This window comes from Salmo trutta, chromosome 9 (assembly GCF_901001165.1).
Source record: "Salmo trutta chromosome 9, fSalTru1.1, whole genome shotgun sequence".
In the NCBI taxonomy this organism is placed as follows: Eukaryota; Metazoa; Chordata; class Actinopteri; order Salmoniformes; family Salmonidae; genus Salmo; species Salmo trutta.
Window position 1 is genome coordinate 23,545,576 of NC_042965.1, and position 21,959 is coordinate 23,567,534.

Here is a 21,959-nt window from a genome sequence, read left to right on the forward strand (position 1 = left end):
TTCGGTGCAAAAAGTGCAAATCAATCCCAGAACAACAGCAAAGGACCTTGTGAAGATGCTGGAGGAAACAGGTACAAAAGTATCTATATCCACAGTAAAACGAGTCCTATATGGACGTAACCTGAAAGGCCGCTCAGCAAGGAAGATGCCACTGCCCCAAAACTGCCATAAAAAAGCCAGACTACGGTTTGCAACTGCACATGGGGACAAAGATCGTACTTTTTTGGAGAAATATCCTCTGGTCTGATGAACCAAAAATAGAACTGTTTGGCCATAATGACCATTGTTATGTTTGGAGGAAAAAGGGGGAGGCTTGCAAGCCGAAGAACACCATCCCAACCGTGAAGCATTGGGGTGGCAGCATCATGTTGTGGGGGTGCTTTGCTGCAGGAGAGACTGGTGCACTTCACAAAATAGATGGAACCATGAGGAAGGAAAATTATGTGGATATATTGAAGCAACATCTCAAGACATCAGTCAGGAAGTTAAAGCTTGGTCGGAAATGGGTCTTCCAAATGGACAATGACCCCAAGCATACTTCCAAAATTGTGGCATAATGGCTGAAGGACAACAAAGTCAAGGTATTGGAGTGGCCATCACAAAGCCTTGACCTCAATCCTATAGAACATTTGTGGGCAGAACTGAAAAAGCGTGTGCGAGCAAGGATGCCTACAAACCTGACTCAGTTACACCAGCTCTGTCAGGAGGAATGGGCCAAAATTCCCCCAACTTATTGTGGGAAGCTTGTGGAAGGATACCTGAAGCTTTTGACTCAAGTTAAACAATTTAAAGTCAATGCTACCAAATACTAATTGAGTGTATGTAAACGTCTAACCCACTGGGAATGAGATGAAAGAAATAAAAGCTGAAAGAAATAATTCTCTCTACAATTATTCTGGCATTTCACATTCTTAAAATAAAGTGGTGATCCTAACTGACCTAAGACAGGGAATGTTTACTAGGATTAAATGTAAGGAATTGTGAAAAACTGAGTTTAGATGTATTTAGCTAAGGTGTATGTAATCTTCCGACTTATGTATATGTATACGCAGATGATACAGTCTTATACTCAGCTGGCCCCTCCCTGGATTTTGTGTTAAATGCTCTACAACAACAAGCTTTCTCTACCCTTAACATTGTTCTGAACACCTCCAAAACAGAGGTCATGTGGTTTGGTTAGAAGAATGCCCCTGTTCCCACAGGTGTGATTACTACCTCTGAGGGTTTAGAGCTTGAGGTAGTCACCTCATACAAGTACTTGGGAGTATGGCTAGATGTTGCACTGTCCTTCTCTCAGCACATATCAAAGCTGCAGGCTAAAGTTAAATCTAGACTTGGTTTCCTCTATTGTAATCGCTCCTCTTTCACCCCAGCTGCTAAACAAACCCTGATTCAGATGACCATCCTACCTATGGTAGATTACGGAGACATAATTTATAGATCAGCAAGTAAGGATGCTCTCGAGCGGCTAGATGTTCTTTACCATTCGGCCATCAGATTTGCCACCAATGCTCCTTATAGGACACGTTACTGCACTCTATACTCCTCAGTAAACTGGTCATTTCTGTATACCCATCACAAGACCCACTGGTTGATGCTTATTTATAAAACCCTCTTAAACCTCACTCCCCCCATCTGAGATACCTACTGCAGCCCTCATCCTCCATATACAACACCCATTCTGCCAGTCACATTCTGTTGAATGTCCCCAAAGCACACACATCCCTGGGTCGCTCATATTTTCAGTTCGCTGCAGCTAGCGACTGGAACGAGCTGCAACAAACACTCAAACTGGACAGTTTTATCTCTTCATTCAAAGACTCAATTATGGACTCTCTTCCTGACAGTTGTGGCTGCTTTGTGTGATGTATTATTGTCTCTACCTTCTTGCCCTTTGTGCTGTTGTCTGTACCCAACAATGTTTGTACCATGTTTTGTGCTGCTACCATGTTGTGTTGCTACCATGCTGTGTTGTCATGTGTTGCTGCCTTAGGTCTCTTTTATTGTAGTGTTGTCTTGTCGTGATGCCTTTTGGTAGGCTGTCATTGTAAATAAGAATAAAATAAAGAGCAGGAGAGGAGTTCCATAAATTCCTGACTGGATGTTAGATTAAAGTGACCCTAATCCTGATTTAGTCACACTGTCAGTGTGGTTTGTAGCATGGGTATGGCAGGTTCAAACTGTTTATAGGTCATTTCCATCTGCATGTTCCACTCAATAATAAACTGATTATAGTACAATGCAGTCTAGTGTTTATTGGAGGGTTGTGGTGATATTCTCATCTCCTCCATCCAGAGCCATACAAAGACATCTCTGTATTGGCCCTGCCTTCACCAGCCTGATTCGCAGGAGCTCTGAGGCTGTTTACACAGGCAGCCCAATTCTGATCGTTTTTCCACTAATTGGTCCTTTGACCAATCACATCAGATATTTTTCAGAGCTCATCTGATTAGTCAATTAGTGAAGAAAAAAAACTGAATTGGGCTGCCTGTCTAAACACAGCCTGAGAGGGAGATGGCAGTTGGAAGTTGAGGTCTTGTTCCTCAGTGGCAGAGTTAAGGGTGGTTACTTCATCTCTTTCTCTCGCCCTACCCCTCAACCCTCACCCTCCTGTTGCCCTTCCCTGGATTATAACTCACAGTCATATCCTAATCCTATGGGTCTGGTAATCTCAATCCCTCTATCACCTGATGAGCTGGAGATGATGCCAGGTTGAGGAGCTCGTGGTCAGTTCATGTACAGTGTGGGAGTAAAGCTACCATGGTACTGTACTGTACTGTACTGTAGTGGGCTACAGAGCATTGTTAGGCACCGGGTGGGTAGACCAATGAAGCCAGTCACCATCACCATCCCAGCCAACCAGATACACAAGCACCAGCTACTAGAAACATGATGATAATAATGATGGGCCAAGATCAGCTAGATGGGATGGTGGTTAAGTAATTCACTAACTAAACTTGGTAACCCTCCTAACTACAGTGACATAATGTGTTTCGAGGACAGCATTCTAAACTTCTGGCTCACTAATGTCTCCATCTAGTAGTCACCAGGGAGATCACATGATTTTGATGGAACCATCACTAGATCCTTGGGCTCTGAAGTGGCCATACTTTCTGTGGGCTAAATGTGACTGTTAACAAGGCATTTTGTGGTACTCACCATAGAACAGCAGTCTGACTCCTCTGATCTGCCTGACATACTCAGTTCTGTCCCTGGGAGAGAAAAATGAAATGTCACAAAAATATCAGTGTGAAATATCCCACACTGTATTCTCATAAGGAACTATTCTATTCTGACTCCAGTCACTGGGAGCTCCATGTGCTACTGCTGCTGCCTGACCAGAAGGGGGCAGTGTATGCCTGCAGCACAGAGGGCATGATGACACAATTCTGTCTCATAATAAACCTGTGAGTTGACAGACAGAATCTACTGTATACATCTCCCCAGACTAGACAGAGAAGAACTGAACAGAGCAGAACTGAACAGAACAGAACAGAGCGGAGTAGAACAGACAATAAGGCAAACTCAGCTCAACAGAACAGAGCTACAGTAGAAGTGTGTTACATGCAGCCTGAGGGACTATTGATCTGGTACAGTCTGTCTACTTCCTGTCACACTGCTGGGGTTCTGCTGTTGGGCTCATAAGCACACAGACCCACCAGTCATACATAACAGCAAGCTACATGACTCATATAGCCTACACTAGTGGTTGAGCTGGGGCAGGGGAGGGAGCCCAGATCAGAGCACAGGAACTTAGGAACACTCATACAGACTCCTTGGATCCAATGAAGCTTTTGTGGATGTTGACAATGAGTTGCTAATTGATAACGGTTCCTGCGGGGCTCTATGAAAGACAACCATGACCTTCCCTGTGACATTGATTAACCAACACATGAGTTCACACAGACACTGATGTTTGGGTGTGTCTGATCCCCTCAACCCCCACTCACCATTGTGATCTCTGTCTGCTCTGACTCCTGCTGTGCTGGCTAGCTTCTCCTCATCTGTGGCGTGGCCCTCGCCGTGGTCATCCTCCTACAGACAGACAGGGACATTTTAATCTGTCTGGCAGTCTCCCTTTGCTCCCTGGTGCTGTGCCAGAGCAGGGCTGATGTATACTGAGGGCTGAGGTAGAGTAGAGGACAGGGCGGAGTTATACTGATGGAACGGCTCAGTCTCTCAGAGAGGAATGCCCAGGTTAACCAGGGTCATGGTCAGATACACAGAGAAATTGCACCAGAGTGGAAAACACTACAACACTACACTAAAAGAACATGAACCCTTACCTGTCCGCAGGTGTTCTGTAATGGAGTCTGGTTGTCTAGCTTCTTCACTTTACAGGAGTTCCTGAAGACAAAAAGCACTGAGGTCAGAGCTACTGAGACAAATCCTAACGCTAACCCTACCCAGATCGTAGCTGACCCACCGACCTCATTCTGTGCTCTCTCTCTGTTGCGTTGCTCTGTGCATCTGCTGCTAAATTGCTTAATTGCAGCAGAAAGCAGATGACAGGCTGTTGCCTAATAGAAATAAAAGCAGGGTCACTAAACTACTGCACAGAGCATGATTATGCATATACAGAGAGTATCTGTGAAATGGAGTATTATGAGGTCACCTCTCTCTCTTTCTTGGTATTGAGGTCAGGTAGATGATGACTAGCCCTGCCTGGGAGAAACTGATGACTGCGACAACCAGAGACTGCAGTAGAGAGTGCGGACCAGGGTTGCTTTCTGTAGTGTGAGGATTGTGGTGTAGGAGAACATGCATGGGGGGCAGGGAGAGGAACAGGCAGGGGGAGAGGTAGCTCAACTGGGCAGGGGGAGACACAGAGTCTGGGGATGTGGTTGAGGCCCAGTGGAGGGCCTACAGAGACATACAGTAAACAGTACTTACAGCGTCATACAGAGGAAACGGACCTGCTCAGCGGTCCTGATGCCACACAGAAAGAGACTCAGAGACAGGTCAGGACAGAGTATGGGGGAGACAGGAGACGGAGTGGGGGGAGAGCGGAGCGGAGGGGGGAAGATTGGTTGAGGAAGGGAGAGATAAGATCATGTGATTTTATGCTAAGTGGTCAGGCAGGGAACTGTACTGGTAGAGCCAGGATGGTTAGTTTGGTTCCTTAAACCAGAAGGGGAGGGTGTTAGGACTGAATGATAGACAACACAAGATACTGTAAGATAAGTGGTCTTATAAGAGTGTTACTCACGTGATGCCTGTGCTCTTCCTAGGTGACTGTCTGTCTGAGTCCTCTGGTCTGTCCATTTCAGGAGTCAGGCTGTTGGGGTAAGAGTTGATGTTGCCATTGGGGTCAGAGGTCATAGAAGCGAGATCATCAAACTCAGCGGGGACAGGGGGGTTGTGGACAGGGAGCAAGGGGGGACGTAGGGCGCGGGGCTGAGGCAGAGGGGACGGGGAGAGACCATCTTCTCCAGGTCTGGAGGTAAACATCAGGTTCAGGTTCTGGTCCAAACCTGCTCTGCTCTGGGAGGGGGAGGGGCTATTGAGGTTGTTCAGGGCATCCTGGACTTCCTGAAGGGAGGCGGGATAAACACCCTGATTGGAGTTCCTGTCCAGGAAGGCACGGGGCGTCAGCTGTCCGTCATCTCTGGTGAAGGCTGCAGAGAGGAGAGGCAGAGTCAGTATCTCACGCTGGAGACAAGAAAGACAGCAACCTTTCTTCAAAAGTTTTTTTCAGGGATATCATTTTTAGATTTCTCTGTATCTTGTTTCAGATAATATACTACAGAAAGTGTACATCTCTCTCTCACACTCTCTTCACCAATCACGCTATAGCTTATCTTTTCTCTAAAGCCTATTCCGTCTCTCTCCAAGCGGTAAATCTGCTGTCATGTTATCGAGAAAAGTATGACATTTGTCCTCTTCCCTCTTTTGTGTATGTGCGTGCATGCATCTCTCTGTGTCTATGTGTGTGTTAGTCTCTCTCCCTTAATGTGCTACAGATTTCCTGCCAGCATTCTCTCCACCAAGGACACAGTAACCCTGGGCTGTAGAGCTTCCTGTGTAATCACTCTTAGATGTGACTGTGGGGCACTCTCCCATTCTCAGAAACATCTCTGCATTTAAAGTCTTGCTGTAAAACACATTCATAAAATGTGTGGGAGTGCTCAGTCCCCAGTGCGCAGGGTGGAAAACATCTCTGGAATAGGATGGGGCATGGGTGTATGTATACCAAATGGCACCCTATTCCCTACATAGTGCACTCTATAGGGTGACATTTGGGACGCATGGTGTCTCATCTTTAAACCCTACAGTGACTCAGAGCACTGCAGATCTACAGCCTCAGTTCATGGCTATTTAAAAGCATGTATAGACTGAGGTATGTTTGAATATCTTCTCACTTCCTGTTAGAACACTCACAATGGCTCCTCACTTCTAGAATGCTAAGAATGGTACCTTACAATGGTCCCTGCGTCAACAAACACCTCATCAACAGCAAACACTGATACACACACACACGGCTATGGTCCTCTCCCTAAGGGCACAATAATACAGTAATGGTCTGAGTGTATGTTCAGCCCAGGACCCTGTTGTGTTTAGGACAGCCTGCCATGCTTCTAACATGCTTCTGTTCTCTGGGGGCCGGGGCTGCTCATTCCAGTCTGGGCTGTGTTGACACTGCTGAGAGGGGCTCTAGCCCAGGACCCTGGCAACCACATTTGAGGGGTTAGGCTCCAGAGAGAAGGCATCGCTGAGCAGTCCTGCCACTATGTGCTGCATGTCTCATTAACATTGGGATGCATGCAGCTCTACAGACACAAGTCAGTGTCCTTGGGTTATTACGTGTGTGTGTGTGTGTGTGTCAGGGTTGCAGACTCATACTGCTGTACAGTGATCTCTCTGTTACAGAGAAATCCAGCAGATTTCAGGAACACAGAACAATGCGACTACACAGCCATCCACACACCAACCCACACAGACACACACAGACACACACCCTTGTGATATTGCTCTCTCTTTCTCAGAGAGATAGGATGTGTCAGATCATCTTTCAATTGTCCTTTCTCAGAGATATCAGTAACATGTTACAGTTAAACTTCTCTCTGTGGATGTTTAATACAGAGTCATTATGACAATCCCAAATGTATGCTCTGTCAGAACGAAGAAATGTTCCTTAACCCTAACTACCCAGAATTATCTGGGAGCAGAGCAGGACAACCTCACCCCTGCCCTTTAGAACAGGCCTCACACTGCAGCCTACACCAGCTTCTAAAATCTTTTAAGAGATTCTCCGGTACTTTGTCATCTTTTTAGCCAGTATGTCACGGCAGTGGAAAGGAGAGGGCCAAGGTGCAGCATGTGTGTAGTTCCACATTTTATTTAATCTGTGAAACTTTACAATACATAAATAAACTGAATCAACAAAACATCAAACCGTGACGCAGAGGAGAAACAAACACTACTCAAAAATAATCACCCACAAAACCCAGGAAGAAAAACCCCTACTTAAGTATGATCTCCAATTAGAGACAACGAGGACCAGCTGCCTCTAATTGGAGATCATCCCAAACAAACCAACATAGAATACAAAAACTAGAACCTAAGAACATAGAAATAGAACACATAGAATAAACCCCCCCTGTCACGCCCTGACCTACTCTACCATAGAAAATAACAGCTTACCATGGTCAGGACGTGACACAGTAGTTTGGCTCATGAGACAAAAGTGGCCCCAAAACATTGCGTACTACGCCACATAAACGCAGATATGTGCACCACGTCATTGCTCTCTCTCTCGCTCTGCAGTGTGTGCATCTTGGTAGTAGTATCCTGCTCATAGATTATGCATGTATGAACTACATACTGACACATCCAGCCCAACGTGGGACGTTTAAAAAATATCTACTAGTCTTTAACAGGGTACCACATTGATGAGAGAGTACTTAAAATAGAATATTATAGTAAACTGTAGTATACTGTAGAATACTATACTACACACTGTAGTATGCCTCGATCATGTGTAGTACTTACTATATAATGTTGTAGTATACTGTAGTAAATACTACAGTCAGCAAAAACACTACTGTAATTACTATAGTATATACTATTATTTTTCTTACTGCAGTACTTATACTATAGTAAACTGTAAATAGTACAGTATACTACAGTAAAGTCCACAAAAACTCTACAGTGAATACTATAGTATTCAACCATAGTATACTATTTTTTCATGTGGGCAGACATCAGACATCTAGTGTTGTTGTTACCATGTAGATTGCTCCCTGAGGTGATGTAGTCAAGTAGACTGTTATTATTCCTCCAGACTGAATTGTCTCTCAGTGAATGTTTTATTTAGGGCACTAACCCAAATATACACAAGCAGCATGTGATTGGCTGCTGTTCTATTAGAGGAGGGGTTGTTATTGTCTACAGAGACAGATGTAGTACATTTGGGTCATAGAAGGCCATCTTCTGATTGCATTGTGTCTAGATATAGGATAATGAATCCAAAACAAAATCAACTAATCCAGTCCAAGACGCCACATAGCAGTTCATTTTAATAGGATAACATTGTTTGTCTTGTCTACAAACTCTACAATGGTCAACAACACATGATCTGTTTCATATGACCCGTGTGTGCTGTAGGTTTGGGATGCCAGTGCTGTGTGTGTGTGTGTGTGTGTGTGTGTGTTAGAGAGGCACTCTCGTTTATGTTGTTGCCACTGACCCAAAAAAGAGTTGTCTTTATTGGTCTCTGTGGCATTACTGAGCAATAATAGACTAGCTTATGACCAGTGGCCATCCGTCATTTTATTCCCTCTGAGCAGGGGGAGGGGTTTAACTGATGCATAGGTAGTGAGCTGAGGATGGAGTCTCACCTTTGTCGGCAGAGTTATCCAGCTGGGTCAGGTCATTCTGCAGACCTGGAGACTCCGCCACTGGAGTCTCAAAGTTCCCTTCTGAATCTGAACTGGAGAGAGAGAGAGAGACAGCGAGAGAGAGAGAGAGATTGATTACAAGTCAGTACACTCTGATCTATTTCCTTGGAACTTTCAGGACGTCTGGTGGAGTGAGGTCATATCCTCTCTATGATGTCATATCCTGTCGTGTTAGTGTACCACCAGCTGCTCGGTAATGGCTCCTTCAACAGCCCGCCAATGGAGTTTAGAAGGAGTGTCACAGTAAGAGAAGTAAAGAGGGAGGAAAGGGAAAGAGGGAGATGAACCCTGCCTGGCCACCTTTATCCACTAGCCTCCTCCTCATCCTGCCAACGTGTCCTCAAGGACAGACTGTGTCGCAGTCTCTCGCTCTCTTCCACTTTCTCTCTCTCGGTCTCTTTCACTCTCTCTCACACACACACACAGTCTTGTATAGCTAACCTTGTGGGGACACACAATTCAGTCCCACTCAAAATCCTATTTTCCCTGAACCTAAACCTAACCCTAACCTTAACCTGTACTCCAACCCTAACCCAAAAACCTAACACTAACCCTAGCTCCTAACCCTAAACCTAATTCTAACCCTAACACTAATTCTAACCGTACTCCCAAACCCCCTAGGAATAGCATTTGACCTTGTGGGGACCAACAAAATGTCCCCAGTTGGTCAAATTTTGGTTTGTTTACTATTCTTGTGGGGACTTCTGGTCCCCACAAGACTAGTTAAACACTTCCACACACACACAGCTTGGAAATAAGTCTGGGCCTGGTGTCTGGGACCCAGAGACAGGAGTGTGTGTGTTTTCACAGGCACTTAAATGCACATCAGACCGTCCACACACTAATGAAAAACAGCTCAGGGGAACAAAGACACAGGCTCCTGAAACACAGACAGTCAGCCCTCCCTCCCTCTCTCTCTATATATCACACACATCACATCTAAACCACACAGAGGTAATCCTTCAAAAACACACTCACACAAAGCAGGCCCAGACAATCAGTCCCAGCGATGGCCTCTACACAGCGATCCTGGACAGTTACTTGGAAACTAGAAACTGGCACAAAAAAATCCCACATCTTTAGAAAGCTCAACCTCCCTTCCCCCAACCCTCCTCCAACCTTCCCTAACCTTCTACCAACCCTCTCCTCCTGGCCCTCTCTCACAGACAGACATATTATGAAAGCAGACAGATTATTTGTCGTCCCATAAGAAAGCAAACAGAGCTACAGTACCTACAAAAACAGTTTTACCAGAAGGAAGGAGGGGCTGTCTGGGTGTGTACGAGTGGTCACCTGCTTTTAGGCATGACAACATTATCTAATCACGGTTACGCAGAGTGGCAGGAAAGGACAAGAGACCACGTCAAAACAACATCACATCTCCCTCTTTCTCTTTCTGACTCTCTCCCTCTAGGTTTCTGACTCTCTCCCTCTAGGTTTCTGCCTCTCTCCCTCTAGGTTTCTGCCTCTCTCCCTCTAGGTTTCTGCCTCTCTCCCTCTAGGTTTCTGACTCTCTCCCTCTAGGTTTCTGCCTCTCTCCCTCTAGGTTTCTGCCTCTCTCCCTCTAGGTTTCTGCCTCTCTCCCTCTAGGTTTCTGCCTCTCTCCCTCTAGGTTTCTGCCTCTCTGTCCTTCCCTCTAGGTTTCTGCCTCTCTGTCCTTCCCTCTAGGTTTCTGCCTCTCTCTCCTTCCCTCTAGGTTTCTGCCTCTCTCCCTCTAGGTTTCTGCCTCTCTCCCTCTAGGTTTCTGCCTCTCTCCCTCTAGGTTTCTGCCTCTCTCTCCTTCCCTCTAGGTTTCTGCCTCTCTGTCTTTCCCTCTAGGTTTCTGCCTCTCTCCCTCTAGGTTTCTGCCTCTCTCCCTCTAGGTTTCTGCCTCTCTCTCCTTCCCTCTAGGTGTCTGCCTCTCTGTCCTTCCCTCTAGGTTTCTGCCTCTCTCCCTCTAGGTTTCTGCCTCTCTCCCTCTAGGTTTCTGCCTCTGTCCTTCCCTCTAGCTTTCTGCCTCTCTGTCCTTCCCTCTAGGTTTCTGCCTCTCTCCCTCTAGGTTTCTGCCTCTCTCCCTCTAGGTTTCTGCCTCTCTCTACTTCCCTCTAGGTTTCTGCCTCTCTCTCCTTCCCTCTAGGTTTCTGCCTCTCTCCCTCTAGGTTTCTGCCTCTCTCCCTCTAGGTTTCTGCCTCTCTGTCCTTCCCTCTAGGTTTCTGCCTCTCTCCCTCTAGGTTTCTGCCTCTCTGTCCTTCCCTCTAGGTTTCTGCCTCTCTCTCCTTCCCTCTAGGTTTCTGCCTCTCTGTCCTTCCCTCTAGGTTTCTGCCTCTCTCTCCTTCCCTCTAGGTTTCTGCCTCTGTCCTTCCCTCTAGGTTTCTGCCTCTCTGTCCTTCCCTCTAGGTTTCTGCCTCTCTCCCTCTAGGTTTCTGCCTCTCTCTCCTTCCCTCTAGGTTTCTGCCTCTCTGTCCTTCCCTCTAGGTTTCTGCCTCTCTCCCTCTAGGTTTCTGCCTCTCTGTCCTTCCCTCTAGGTTTCTGCCTCTCTCTCCTTCCCTCTAGGTTTCTGCCTCTCTGTCCTTCCCTCTAGGTTTCTGCCTCTCTCTCCTTCCCTCTAGGTTTCTGCCTCTCTCCCTCTAGGTTTCTGCCTCTCTCCCTCTAGGTTTCTGCCTCTCTGTCCTTCCCTCTAGGTTTCTGCCTCTCTCCCTCTAGGTTTCTGCCTCTCTCCCTCTAGGTTTCTGCCTCTCTGTCCTTCCCTCTAGGTTTCTGCCTCTCTGTCCTTCCCTCTAGGTTTCTGCCTCTCTCCCTCTAGGTTTCTGCCTCTCTCCCTCTAGGTTTCTGCCTCTCTGTCCTTCCCTCTAGGTTTCTGCCTCTCTCTCCTTCCCTCTAGGTGTCTGCCTCTCTGTCCTTCCCTCTAGGTTTCTGCCTCTCTCCCTCTAGGTTTCTGCCTCTCTCCCTCTAGGTTTCTGCCTCTGTCCTTCCCTCTAGGTTTCTGCCTCTCTGTCCTTCCCTCTAGGTTTCTGCCTCTCTCCCTCTAGGTTTCTGCCTCTCTCCCTCTAGGTTTCTGCCTCTCTCTCCTTCCCTCTAGGTTTCTGCCTCTCTGTCCTTCCCTCTAGGTTTCTGCCTCTCTCTCCTTCCCTCTAGGTTTCTGCCTCTCTCCCTCTAGGTTTCTGCCTCTCTCCCTCTAGGTTTCTGCCTCTCTGTCCTTCCCTCTAGGTTTCTGCCTCTCTCCCTCTAGGTTTCTGCCTCTCTCCCTCTAGGTTTCTGCCTCTCTGTCCTTCCCTCTAGGTTTCTGCCTCTCTCTCCTTCCCTCTAGGTTTCTGCCTCTCTCCCTCTAGGTTTCTGCCTCTCTCCCTCTAGGTTTCTGCCTCTCTCCCTCTAGGTTTCTGCCTCTCTCCCTCTAGGTTTCTGCCTCTCTCCCTCAAGGTTTATGCCTCTCTCCCTCCTCTATTTCTCTCTCTCTCTCTCTGTCTGTATGAATAATAACAGGAAATTCCCCCCAGCCATCCGGACAGGTAGATGCAGACACACAGTCAGTCTGCTGCTAATCTCTCTGCACGTGTACACACACAATCTCTCTCCTCTCCCTCGCTCGTGTGCCAGACAGGCATCACACACACACACACACACACACACACACACACACACACACACACACACACACACACACACACACACACACACACACACAGACACACACACACACACACATACACACCTGTAGCCTACTTACTTTCCCCCTTCATCCTTTGTTCCGGGGGCTCCGTCCTCCCCCTCCTCCTCCCCTCCTCCCCGTACAGCTGACCAGGTCCATTTGGCCCACTGGACCGGAGACAGCAGAGACCCCCAAGACATCTTTGTTGAGACGCACCTGGTCCGCTACCACTCCTTAATACAGTACACAACCTTTTGGGTCCGGTTCCACCGCTCTGGCTCTGATGATACTCCTGGTTCTAGTTCTGGTACCTGATGGTTCTACAGTTCCATTGTCGGTTCTGCTACTCCCACACAGAGTCCAGTTCTTGTCTTCCGCTAGTGTTCTGGATCAGACTCTTTTCTTAGTTCTGCTGCTCCTCTGTGCATCAGCATCAACACACCAGAGGAGCGGAAAGGAAAGGAGAAGGGGAGGAGGAGTGACTCACCACAGACTATGTTTACCTCTCTCTCTTCTCCTTCTGTCTCGCTCTCTCTTTGAGCTGTTGTGTGTGTTCTTTCTCTTTGAGAGGATGTTGGTTTTATGGCATCTCTCGTTTCTCTCTTCACTTCCTCCTCTTGCTCTAGTTTCCCAGCCTGCTCTTTTACGTTGTTGATTTCCGGAACAAACCGTGACAGAGGCTGACAGTTCTGTGATGACGGTGTTGGTTTCTGACTCTCTGTCAGATTACAGATTAATGTAGCATCAGTAGCCTCTTCTCTTTTCCCTCTGCCTCTCTCGGTTTCTCTCTGCCTCTCTCGGTTTCTCTCTGCCTCTCTCGGTTTCTCTCTGCCTCTCTCGGTTTCTCTCTGCCTCTCTCGGTTTCTCTCTGCCTCTCTCTCTCTCTAGCCTCCGCTCCAACTCTGAATGCTAGACCAGCGATCAGCTGGCTGCCAGACTGCTCCCTCCTCTTTCCTCTCCCCGCTCCCTCCCTCGTCTGCTCTCACTCCCACCCAAAGAGAGTTTGCCTAGCCCTCCACCCCTTCCCCCATCTCTCTCAGGCTGTTCTATTGTGAAATGGAGAGAGGCATGTTGTGAGAGGAGGGAGAAGAGAGGGAGGGTAGAAGGAAGGGGGTCAGAAAAGGAAGGGAGCAAGTTTCCTGTTTCAAAAGAGCCGTTGGATTTTTAAGAGTCAGTTGACTATTTACACAGAGTGGTAGATCCCTAGTGTCCCAAGGAGTGGGGAAGAGAGGGGGGAAGAAGGGACAGGAGGAGGAGGAGGAGGAGAGAGGAAGACACCTAACACAGCTAGGACAACAGGTAGTACACATGTTTCTGTCAGACCTGACCAGACACGATAGAGATAGAGACAGAGAGAGAGAGAGAGAGAGAGAGAGAGAGAGAGAGAGAGAGAGAGAGAGATAGTGTCTGCAGAAGATCAGAGTGAATCAGGCTGGGTGGACAGGCAGCGACTCAGAGATGCTCAATCTATCTCTATAACAATAACAACATTCAGTTTGCTACTGCTGTATTTGTTCCACTGACTCTTCAATCCTCATCATTACAGTTTACTACATCTGTCGCATCAAAACAAATCCAACTGAAACATTTAGTTCCTCTCGTGAATAGACAACAACCATCCTTACAACCCTCCAGATCTGTTCTCTCTATAGGACGTGTCTGTAACTGTACGACCGTGGCAGGCTGTGGTTTGTCAACCATGTGGAAACTCTCTCTTTCCCATCTCTGCAGACACACACACACACACACACACACACACACACACACACACATGAACCACACATGCACACACACATGAACATATACAACCACATGCCTGAAGGGTGCTCATGATGGCTTACATAACTCACAAAATGTGGACATACAGACACACTCACACTGACACACAGCACTGAGTACCACACATAGTGACAGAATCTGACTAACAACCATCTGAAACACATACACACAAACATACGCACACACAAACTAGTCCAAGCCAAATGAGATGTGTTGTATGAGAAACATCAACCAGGACTACTCTAATAACCATTTTCTACTGTGGAAGAGCAGAGCGAGGGATGGATAGAGAGAGGAAACAGTTGACAGCTTCTCTTTTATCTCCACTTTCATGTCCTCTTTACTCTGCTCTCTTCTGCTCAGATGTGATCAGCAAGATGGAGAACACACAAAGACACAGAGGGTACCCTCTCTCTCCCTCTGACACCTTCTCCGCCTCAACCTCTCTCAGACCAAACCCCATTTAGCACAGCCCTCTGTAGACCTTTGAGAAAGAGAGAGGAAGGGCAGAAGAGAGCGAGAGAGTGCGTACCGCGTATACTGTATATTTTGGTAGGACTTTTTGTCATGTCTATCAGGAATGCCTGGCATAGCTTTCCCTCCCCTCTATTGTCTGCTGTCTGTGGCAGGCAGGACAGACCTGTTGAGGGAGCTTTTCAACCTTTTTTATCACAGCCTTCACATCCCTTATCACCATGTCAACACCCTCTCTCTACATCTGTATAGACCAGGGTCCACTCACACTAGCCTGGTCAAGCAGACACAAGTTTTGTTTCAGAATGTGAGCTATTGCGAGCTCAGGCTGGTTTCACAAGGCTACACCCAGACTACATGTGGGATAAACAGTCCACCTTAAACACAAGCACACATGTACGCACGCACACACAAACACAGTTAGGTCTGAGCAGAGGTTGAGAGTGCCTTGACTCACAGGCAGGAAAATGTGCAGAGGAAAGGAAAGAGAAGGAGATGAAGAGAAGACAGAGTGAAAGAAAGAATAATCAGGTCTTACGTAACTCCTTTCCTTGCATCCAGAAATAGACCAGCACACATGGAACACTGGCGAGCCACAGACATAGCCACACTCTGGTCTCGAACCCATGCAGTCTGGAACACACTGAGACTTCACACTGAGACTTCACACTGAGACTTCACACTGAGACTTCACACTGAGACTTCACACTGAGACTTCACACTGAGACATCACACTGAGACATCACACTGAGACTTCACACTGAGACTTCACACTGAGACTTCACACTGAGACTTCACACTGAGACTTCAAGAACAACACCAAAGGTCTAACTCCATGAAGCTTCACAGAGCTCAAACCAAACAGAGGCTGTTTCTATAGAGTAAAGAAGGATATTAGAATTCAAACAGAGGCTGTTTCTATAGAGTAAAGAAGGATATTAGAATTCTAACAGAGGATGTTTCTATAGAGTAAAGAAGGATATTAGAATTCAAACAGAGGCTGTTTCTATAGAGTAAAGAAGGATATTATAATTCTAACAGAGGCTGTTTCTATAGAGTAAAGAAGGATATTAGAATTCTAACAGAGGCTGTTTCTATAGAGTAAAGAAGGATATTATAATTCTAACAGAGGCTGTTTCTATAGAGTAAAGAAGGATATTAGAATTCTAACAGAGGCTGTTTCTATAGAGTAAAGAAGGATATTAGAATTCAAACAGAAGCTGTTTCTATAGAGTAAAGAAGGATATTAGAATTCTAACAGAGGCTGTTTCTATAGAGTAAAGAAGGATATTAGAATTCTAACAGAGGCTGTTTCTATAGAGTAAAGAAGGATATTAGAATTCTAACAGAGGCTGTTTCTATAGAGTAAAGAAGGATATTAGAATTCAAACAGAAGCTGTTTCTATAGAGTAAAGAAGGATATTAGAATTCTAACAGAGGCTGTTTCTATAGAGTAAAGAAGGATATTAGAATTCTAACAGAGGCTGTTTCTATAGATTAAAGAAGGATATTAGAATTCTAACAGAGGCTGTTTCTATAGAGTAAAGAAGGATATTAGAATTCTAATAGAGGATGTTTCTATAGAGTAAAGAAGGATATTAGAATTCTAACAGAGGCTGTTTCTATAGAGTAAAGGATATTAGAATTCTAACAGAGGCTGTTTCTATAGAGTAAAGAAGGATATTAGAATTCTAACAGAGGCTGTTTCTATAGAGTAAAGAAGGATATTAGAATTCTAACAGAGGCTGTTTCTATAGAGTAAAGAAGGATATTAGAATTCTAATAGAGGATGTTTCTATAGAGTAAAGAAGGATATTAGAATTCTAACAGAGGCTGTTTCTATAGAGTAAAGAAGGATATTAGAATTCTAACAGAGGCTATTTCTATAGAGTAAAGAAGGATATTAGAATTCAAACAGAGGCTGTTTCTATAGAGTAAAGAAGGATATTAGAATTCTAACAGAGGCTGTTTCTATAGAGTAAAGAAGGATATTAGAATTCTAACAGAGGCTGTTTCTATAGAGTAAAGAAGGATATTAGAATTCTAACAGGCTGTTTCTATAGAGTAAAGAAGGATATTAGAATTCAAACAGAGGCTGTTTCTATAGAGTAAAGAAGGATATTAGAATTCTAACAGAGGCTGTTTCTATAGAGTAAAGAAGGATATTAGAATTCTAACAGAGGATGTTTCTATAGAGTAAAGAAGGATATTAGAATTCAAACAGAGGCTGTTTCTATAGAGTAAAGAAGGATATTAGAATTCTAACAGAGGCTGTTTCTATAGAGTAAAGAAGGATATTAGAATTCTAACAGAGGCTGTTTCTATAGAGTAAAGAAGGATATTAGAATTCTAACAGAGGCTGTTTCTATAGAGTAAAGAAGGATATTAGAATTCAAACAGAGGATGTTTCTATAGAGTAAAGAAGGATATTAGAATTCTAACAGAGGCTGTTTCTATAGAGTAAAGAAGGATATTAGAATTCTAACAGAGGCTGTTTCTATAGAGTAAAGGATATTAGAATTCAAACAGACATACAGCCAGTCACATTTATGACTATAGATGACTTCAGCTTCCCTGAGTAAACACAGAGGGTAACATTCCCTGTGTCTGGAAGTCTGACCACATCCTAACCCTATCCCCCAGACAACCAGCAGACTAGTGTGTGTGTGTGTGTGTGTGTGTGTGTGTGTGTGTGTGTGTGTGTGTGTGTGTGTGTGTGTGTGTGTGTGTGTGTGTGTGTGTGTGTGTGTGTGTGTGTGTGTGTGTGTGTGTGTGTGTGTGTGTGTGTGTGTGTGTGTGTGTGTGTGTGTGGGTGGTTAGGAGCTAAATATAACTAGTATGATAAACATTCATTGTAGCAACATGAGGAGTGATATACCGTATGAGATAATTGAGCAGGCTAGGACACACAGATGGGGATTACCAAAAGCATTTTAATCCCTTCCATGACTCTGAATGATGATCTGAACAGTAAGTGTATCTTTCCTATAATAGCAGGTCTGCCTGGTGAAGCCGTGGCACTGAGACAAAAACAGGTTCAACAACCCCATCTGGTGGTCAATAGAAGTAAACACATCTCTCCTTCTTCTGGGCAAGTAGGCATGCATACTATAACGTAATGGTGAACCACAGCATTGGCGATACAGTCCCTCCATTCTAAGGCCATACAAACCTAAACACTGAGCACCTTACAGCACCCTAACAGTTTTATTAATGGTTTGATCACAAAACACAACACTCAAACTGTCCATGTGAACTTAAGGTGGATACACATGAATGTTGTCTGCCTTGTGCAAGAAGAGCGCTCCATCTAATGGTGATCAGTGGTCTCTGACCAGGTCCAGTCTCTAACTGTCAGTCTGGAGGAGAGGCTCTGTTTTAGTCAGACAGAAACACACAGGAATGAGAGAGAAAAACACTGCTTAGAGTGCTAAGTACACCCACCCTCTGTCTCTCTCAGTCCCTCTGTCTCTCTCAGTCCCCCTCAGGCAGTACTAACCACGTTTGAAATTTGAATACTGCTCTACAACTCTGTTCTGAATGCAGTAATGCTTTAACCTAGTTTCTACCATGCTTGTGAATGTGCGTGTACGTAGAGCATCATCATGACGGGTGTTTAAATATAAATGACTGTGGTCGGCATGGTTACAGTAACCAGGCCAGCTGACATTACATCATCATCATCCTGGGGTTGTAGTCTGAAGTGCATTGCATCATCTTGTACTCCCACAACAGCCCTTGTAATTGTGCTGAGAGAGAGAGAGAGAGAGAGAGAGAGAGAGAGAGAGAGAGAGAGAGAGAGAGAGAGAGAGAGAGAGAAGTAGGTAAGACAAGTGCAGATAGTGCTACAATCAGTCCTTTGATGGGGAATTTGGGAGGCGTCCCCAAGTTAGTTAGCATATAACTAACATCTGCACATTTAATTTAGGCCCCATAAAACACACACAGACACACAAATGATAGATGAAAGGATCAGTAGAACCTCTACTACACAGAGGTCTAGACATATTATGTTGAAACATTAAGAACGCCTTCTCTTTCCATGACATAGACTGACCAGGTGAAAACTATGATCCCTTATTGATGTCACTTTTTAAATCCACTTCAAATCAGTGTAGATGACGGGGAAGAGACAGGTTAGAGAAAGATTTTTAAGCCTTAAAACAATTGAGACATGGATTGTGTATGTGTGCAATTCAGAGGGTGAATGGGAAGGACAAACAATTTACAGTACATTTGGAAAGTATTCAGACCCCTTCACTTTTCCACATTTTGTTACGTTACAATCTACACACAATACCCAATAATGACAAAGCAAAAACAGGTTTTAGAAATGTTTACATACAAAAAAACAGAAATATGACATTTACATAAGTATTCAGTACTTTGTTGAATCACCTTTGGCAGCAATTAGAGCCTCAAGTCTTCTTGGGTATGACGCTACAAGCTTGGCACACCTGTATTTGGGGAGTTTCTCCCATTCTTCTCTACAGATCCTCTCAAGCTCTGTCAGGTTGGATGGGTAGCATTGCTGCACAGCTATTTTCAGGTCTCTCCAGAGATGTTTGATCGGGTTCAAGTCCGTGCTCTGGTTGGGCTACTCAATGACATTCAGAGACTTGTCCCTAAGCCACTCCTGCGTTGTCTTGACTGTGTGCTTATGGTCATTGTCCTGTTGGAAGGTGAACCTTTGCCCCAGTCTGAGGTCCTGAGCACACTGGAGCAGGTTTTCATCTGTATTTTGCACCGATGATCTTTCCCTCGATCCTGACTAGTCTCCCAGTCCCTGCCGCTAAAAACATCCCCACAGCATGATGCTGCCAACACCATGCTTCACCGTAGGGATGGTGCCAGATTTACTCCAGACATGACGCTTGGCATTCAGACCAAAGAGCTCCATCTTGGTTTCAACAGACCAGAGAATCTTGTTTCTCATGGTCTGAGAGTCCTTTAGGTGCCTTTTGGCACTGTGGACTGTAATGTGCCTTTTACTGAGGAGTGGCTTCTGTCTTGCGAAAGGAAAGACTGAAAGAGAGGAGGGAAAAATGGACAGACAGACCGAAGGCTATTGTGTGTAGCAATCCACGGACACACAGAATACATAATTCCCCCAAACAATGGTGTACACACACAGTGGTGGAAAAAGTACTGAATTGTCATACTGAGTAAAAGTAAAGATAAAAACCTTAATGGAAATAACTCAAGTAGAAATGAAAGTCACCCAGTAAAATTCTACTTGAGTAAAGTCTAAAAGTATCTGGTTTTAAATGTACTTAAGTACAGTAATGGGAAAAGTACTCAATTGTCAAACTTGAGTAAAAAGTAAATGGTATACATCAAATTCCTTATATGAAGCAAACCAGAAGACATAATGTTCTTGTTTTTAAAATTTACGAACAAATCGGCACAGACATAATTTAGAAATGCAGTATTTGTGTTTAGTGAATCCACCAGGTCAGAGGCAGTAGGGATGACAACGCATTATATTGATAGGTGTGTGAATTGGACCATATTGCTGTCCTGCCTGAGCATTCGAAATGTAACTAGTACTTTTGGGTGCCAGGGAAAATGTATGGGAGTAAAAAGTACATACTTTCTTTCGGAATGTAATGGAGTAATAGTAAAAGTTTCAAAAATATAAAAAGTAAAGTACAGATACCCCCAAATAGTACTTAAGTAGTACTTAAATAATTTTTACTTTATACCACTGCACACAAGCACACACACGCACAATGTCTGTCTATTGACAGCGAGCTGTAATGTTGGTGATTTAGTACTGACAGAGAGGTGGAGAGGAACAGAGGAAGAGGAGGAGAGGTGGAGAGGAAGAGAAGAAGAGGGAGAGCTTCAGGCCAAAGATAGATCAATGTTCTACATTCTGAATAGGCTCTAAAGGTCTGATAGGGGGTGCTTATATTTGTCCTGTTTCACACATGTATAAGTGTATAAGTGTGTAACCTGTAACCACATTTATAAGTGTGTGGTGTGAAATGGAAATGTATTTTTTGTGTATCCCACTCCCCCTGAGACACCCTCCAAATGCAGGTCATTCTCAACTCACAACAGGAATGAAAGAGATGGAGGAGGGGCGGTGAGGGGAGGGGATGAAGAAATTAGGAGTCAGATTTCTGTTCCACTTAAAAATGGTGATTTGCTTAAAATAGATCACCGAATAAGAGCCACGATCTTATCCCTCATAGCCACACACACACACACACACACAGACACACACACACGTAGGCACAAAGATAAGCAAATCTGACCATAACTGTATCCTCCTGATTGCGGCTTACAAGCAAAAACTCAAACAGGAAGTACCAGTGACACGCTCAATACGGAAGTGGTCTGATGAAGCGGTTGCTAAGCTACAGGACTGTTTCACTAGCACAGACTGGAACATGTTCCCGGGTTTCATACGATGGCATTGAAGAGTTTACCACATCAGTCACCGGCTTCATTACGTCGCCAATACACTTTTTAGTCTCCACAGTGACCTAGGTACATATCACAACCAGAAGCCATGGATTACAGGCAACATCCGTACTGCGCAAAAGGCTAGAGCTGTCGCTTTCAAGGAGCGGGACACTAACCCAGACATTTATAAGTAATCCCGCTAAGCCCTCCGACGAACCATCAAACAGGCAAAGCATCAATACAGGATTAAGATCTGATACTACAACACCGGCTCTGAGCTCGTCGGATGTGGCAGGGCTTGCAAACTCACGGATTACAAAGGGAAACCCAGCCACGAGCTGGCCAGTGACACGAGCTAAATGCCTTCTAGGCTCACTTCGAGGCAAGCAACACTGAACCATGCATGAGAGAACCAGCTGTTCCACACGACTGTGTGATCACGCTCTCCGTAGCTGATGTGAGGAAGACCTTTAACCAGGTTAACATTCCCAAGGCCCCAGGGCCAGCCGGATTAGCAGGACGCGTACTCAGAGTATGCGCTGACTAGTTGGCAAGTGTCTTCACTGACATTTTCAACCTCTCCCTGACCCAGTCTGTAAAACTGTACCTACATGTTTCAAGCAGACCACCATAGTCTCTATGCCCAAGAACTGCAAGGTAAACTGTCTAAATGACTATAGCCATGTAGCACTCACATCTGTAACCATGAAATGCTTTGAAAGTCTTGTCAAGGCTCACATCACCACCATCATCCCAGACACCCTGGA

The 21,959-nt window shown here is 45.2% G+C and overlaps 1 protein-coding gene across 4 annotated transcripts in view; it reads right to left on the reverse strand.

Annotated features, from left to right (window-relative positions):
- The window catches only part of LOC115200236 (transforming acidic coiled-coil-containing protein 1), a 32,659-nt gene that overhangs the window by 4,715 nt on the left and 5,985 nt on the right, over positions 1-21,959 (reverse strand). The window contains exons 1-7 of one of the 4 annotated variants that reach the window (XM_029763127.1): positions 12,604-13,481; positions 8,841-8,932; positions 5,210-5,618; positions 4,894-4,929; positions 4,287-4,347; positions 3,951-4,035; positions 3,160-3,212 (exon numbers count right to left, since the gene is read on the reverse strand). In XM_029763127.1, the coding sequence (XP_029618987.1) occupies positions 3,160-3,212; positions 3,951-4,035; positions 4,287-4,347; positions 4,894-4,929; positions 5,210-5,618; positions 8,841-8,932; positions 12,604-12,725 (858 nt within the window). In that variant the 5' untranslated portion in view covers positions 12,726-13,481. Of the gene's footprint in view, positions 1-3,159; positions 3,213-3,950; positions 4,036-4,286; positions 4,348-4,893; positions 4,930-5,209; positions 5,619-8,840; positions 8,933-12,603; positions 13,482-21,959 lie in introns of those variants that run through there. The other 3 variants (XM_029763126.1, XM_029763129.1, XM_029763128.1) reach the window with 3 other exon arrangements.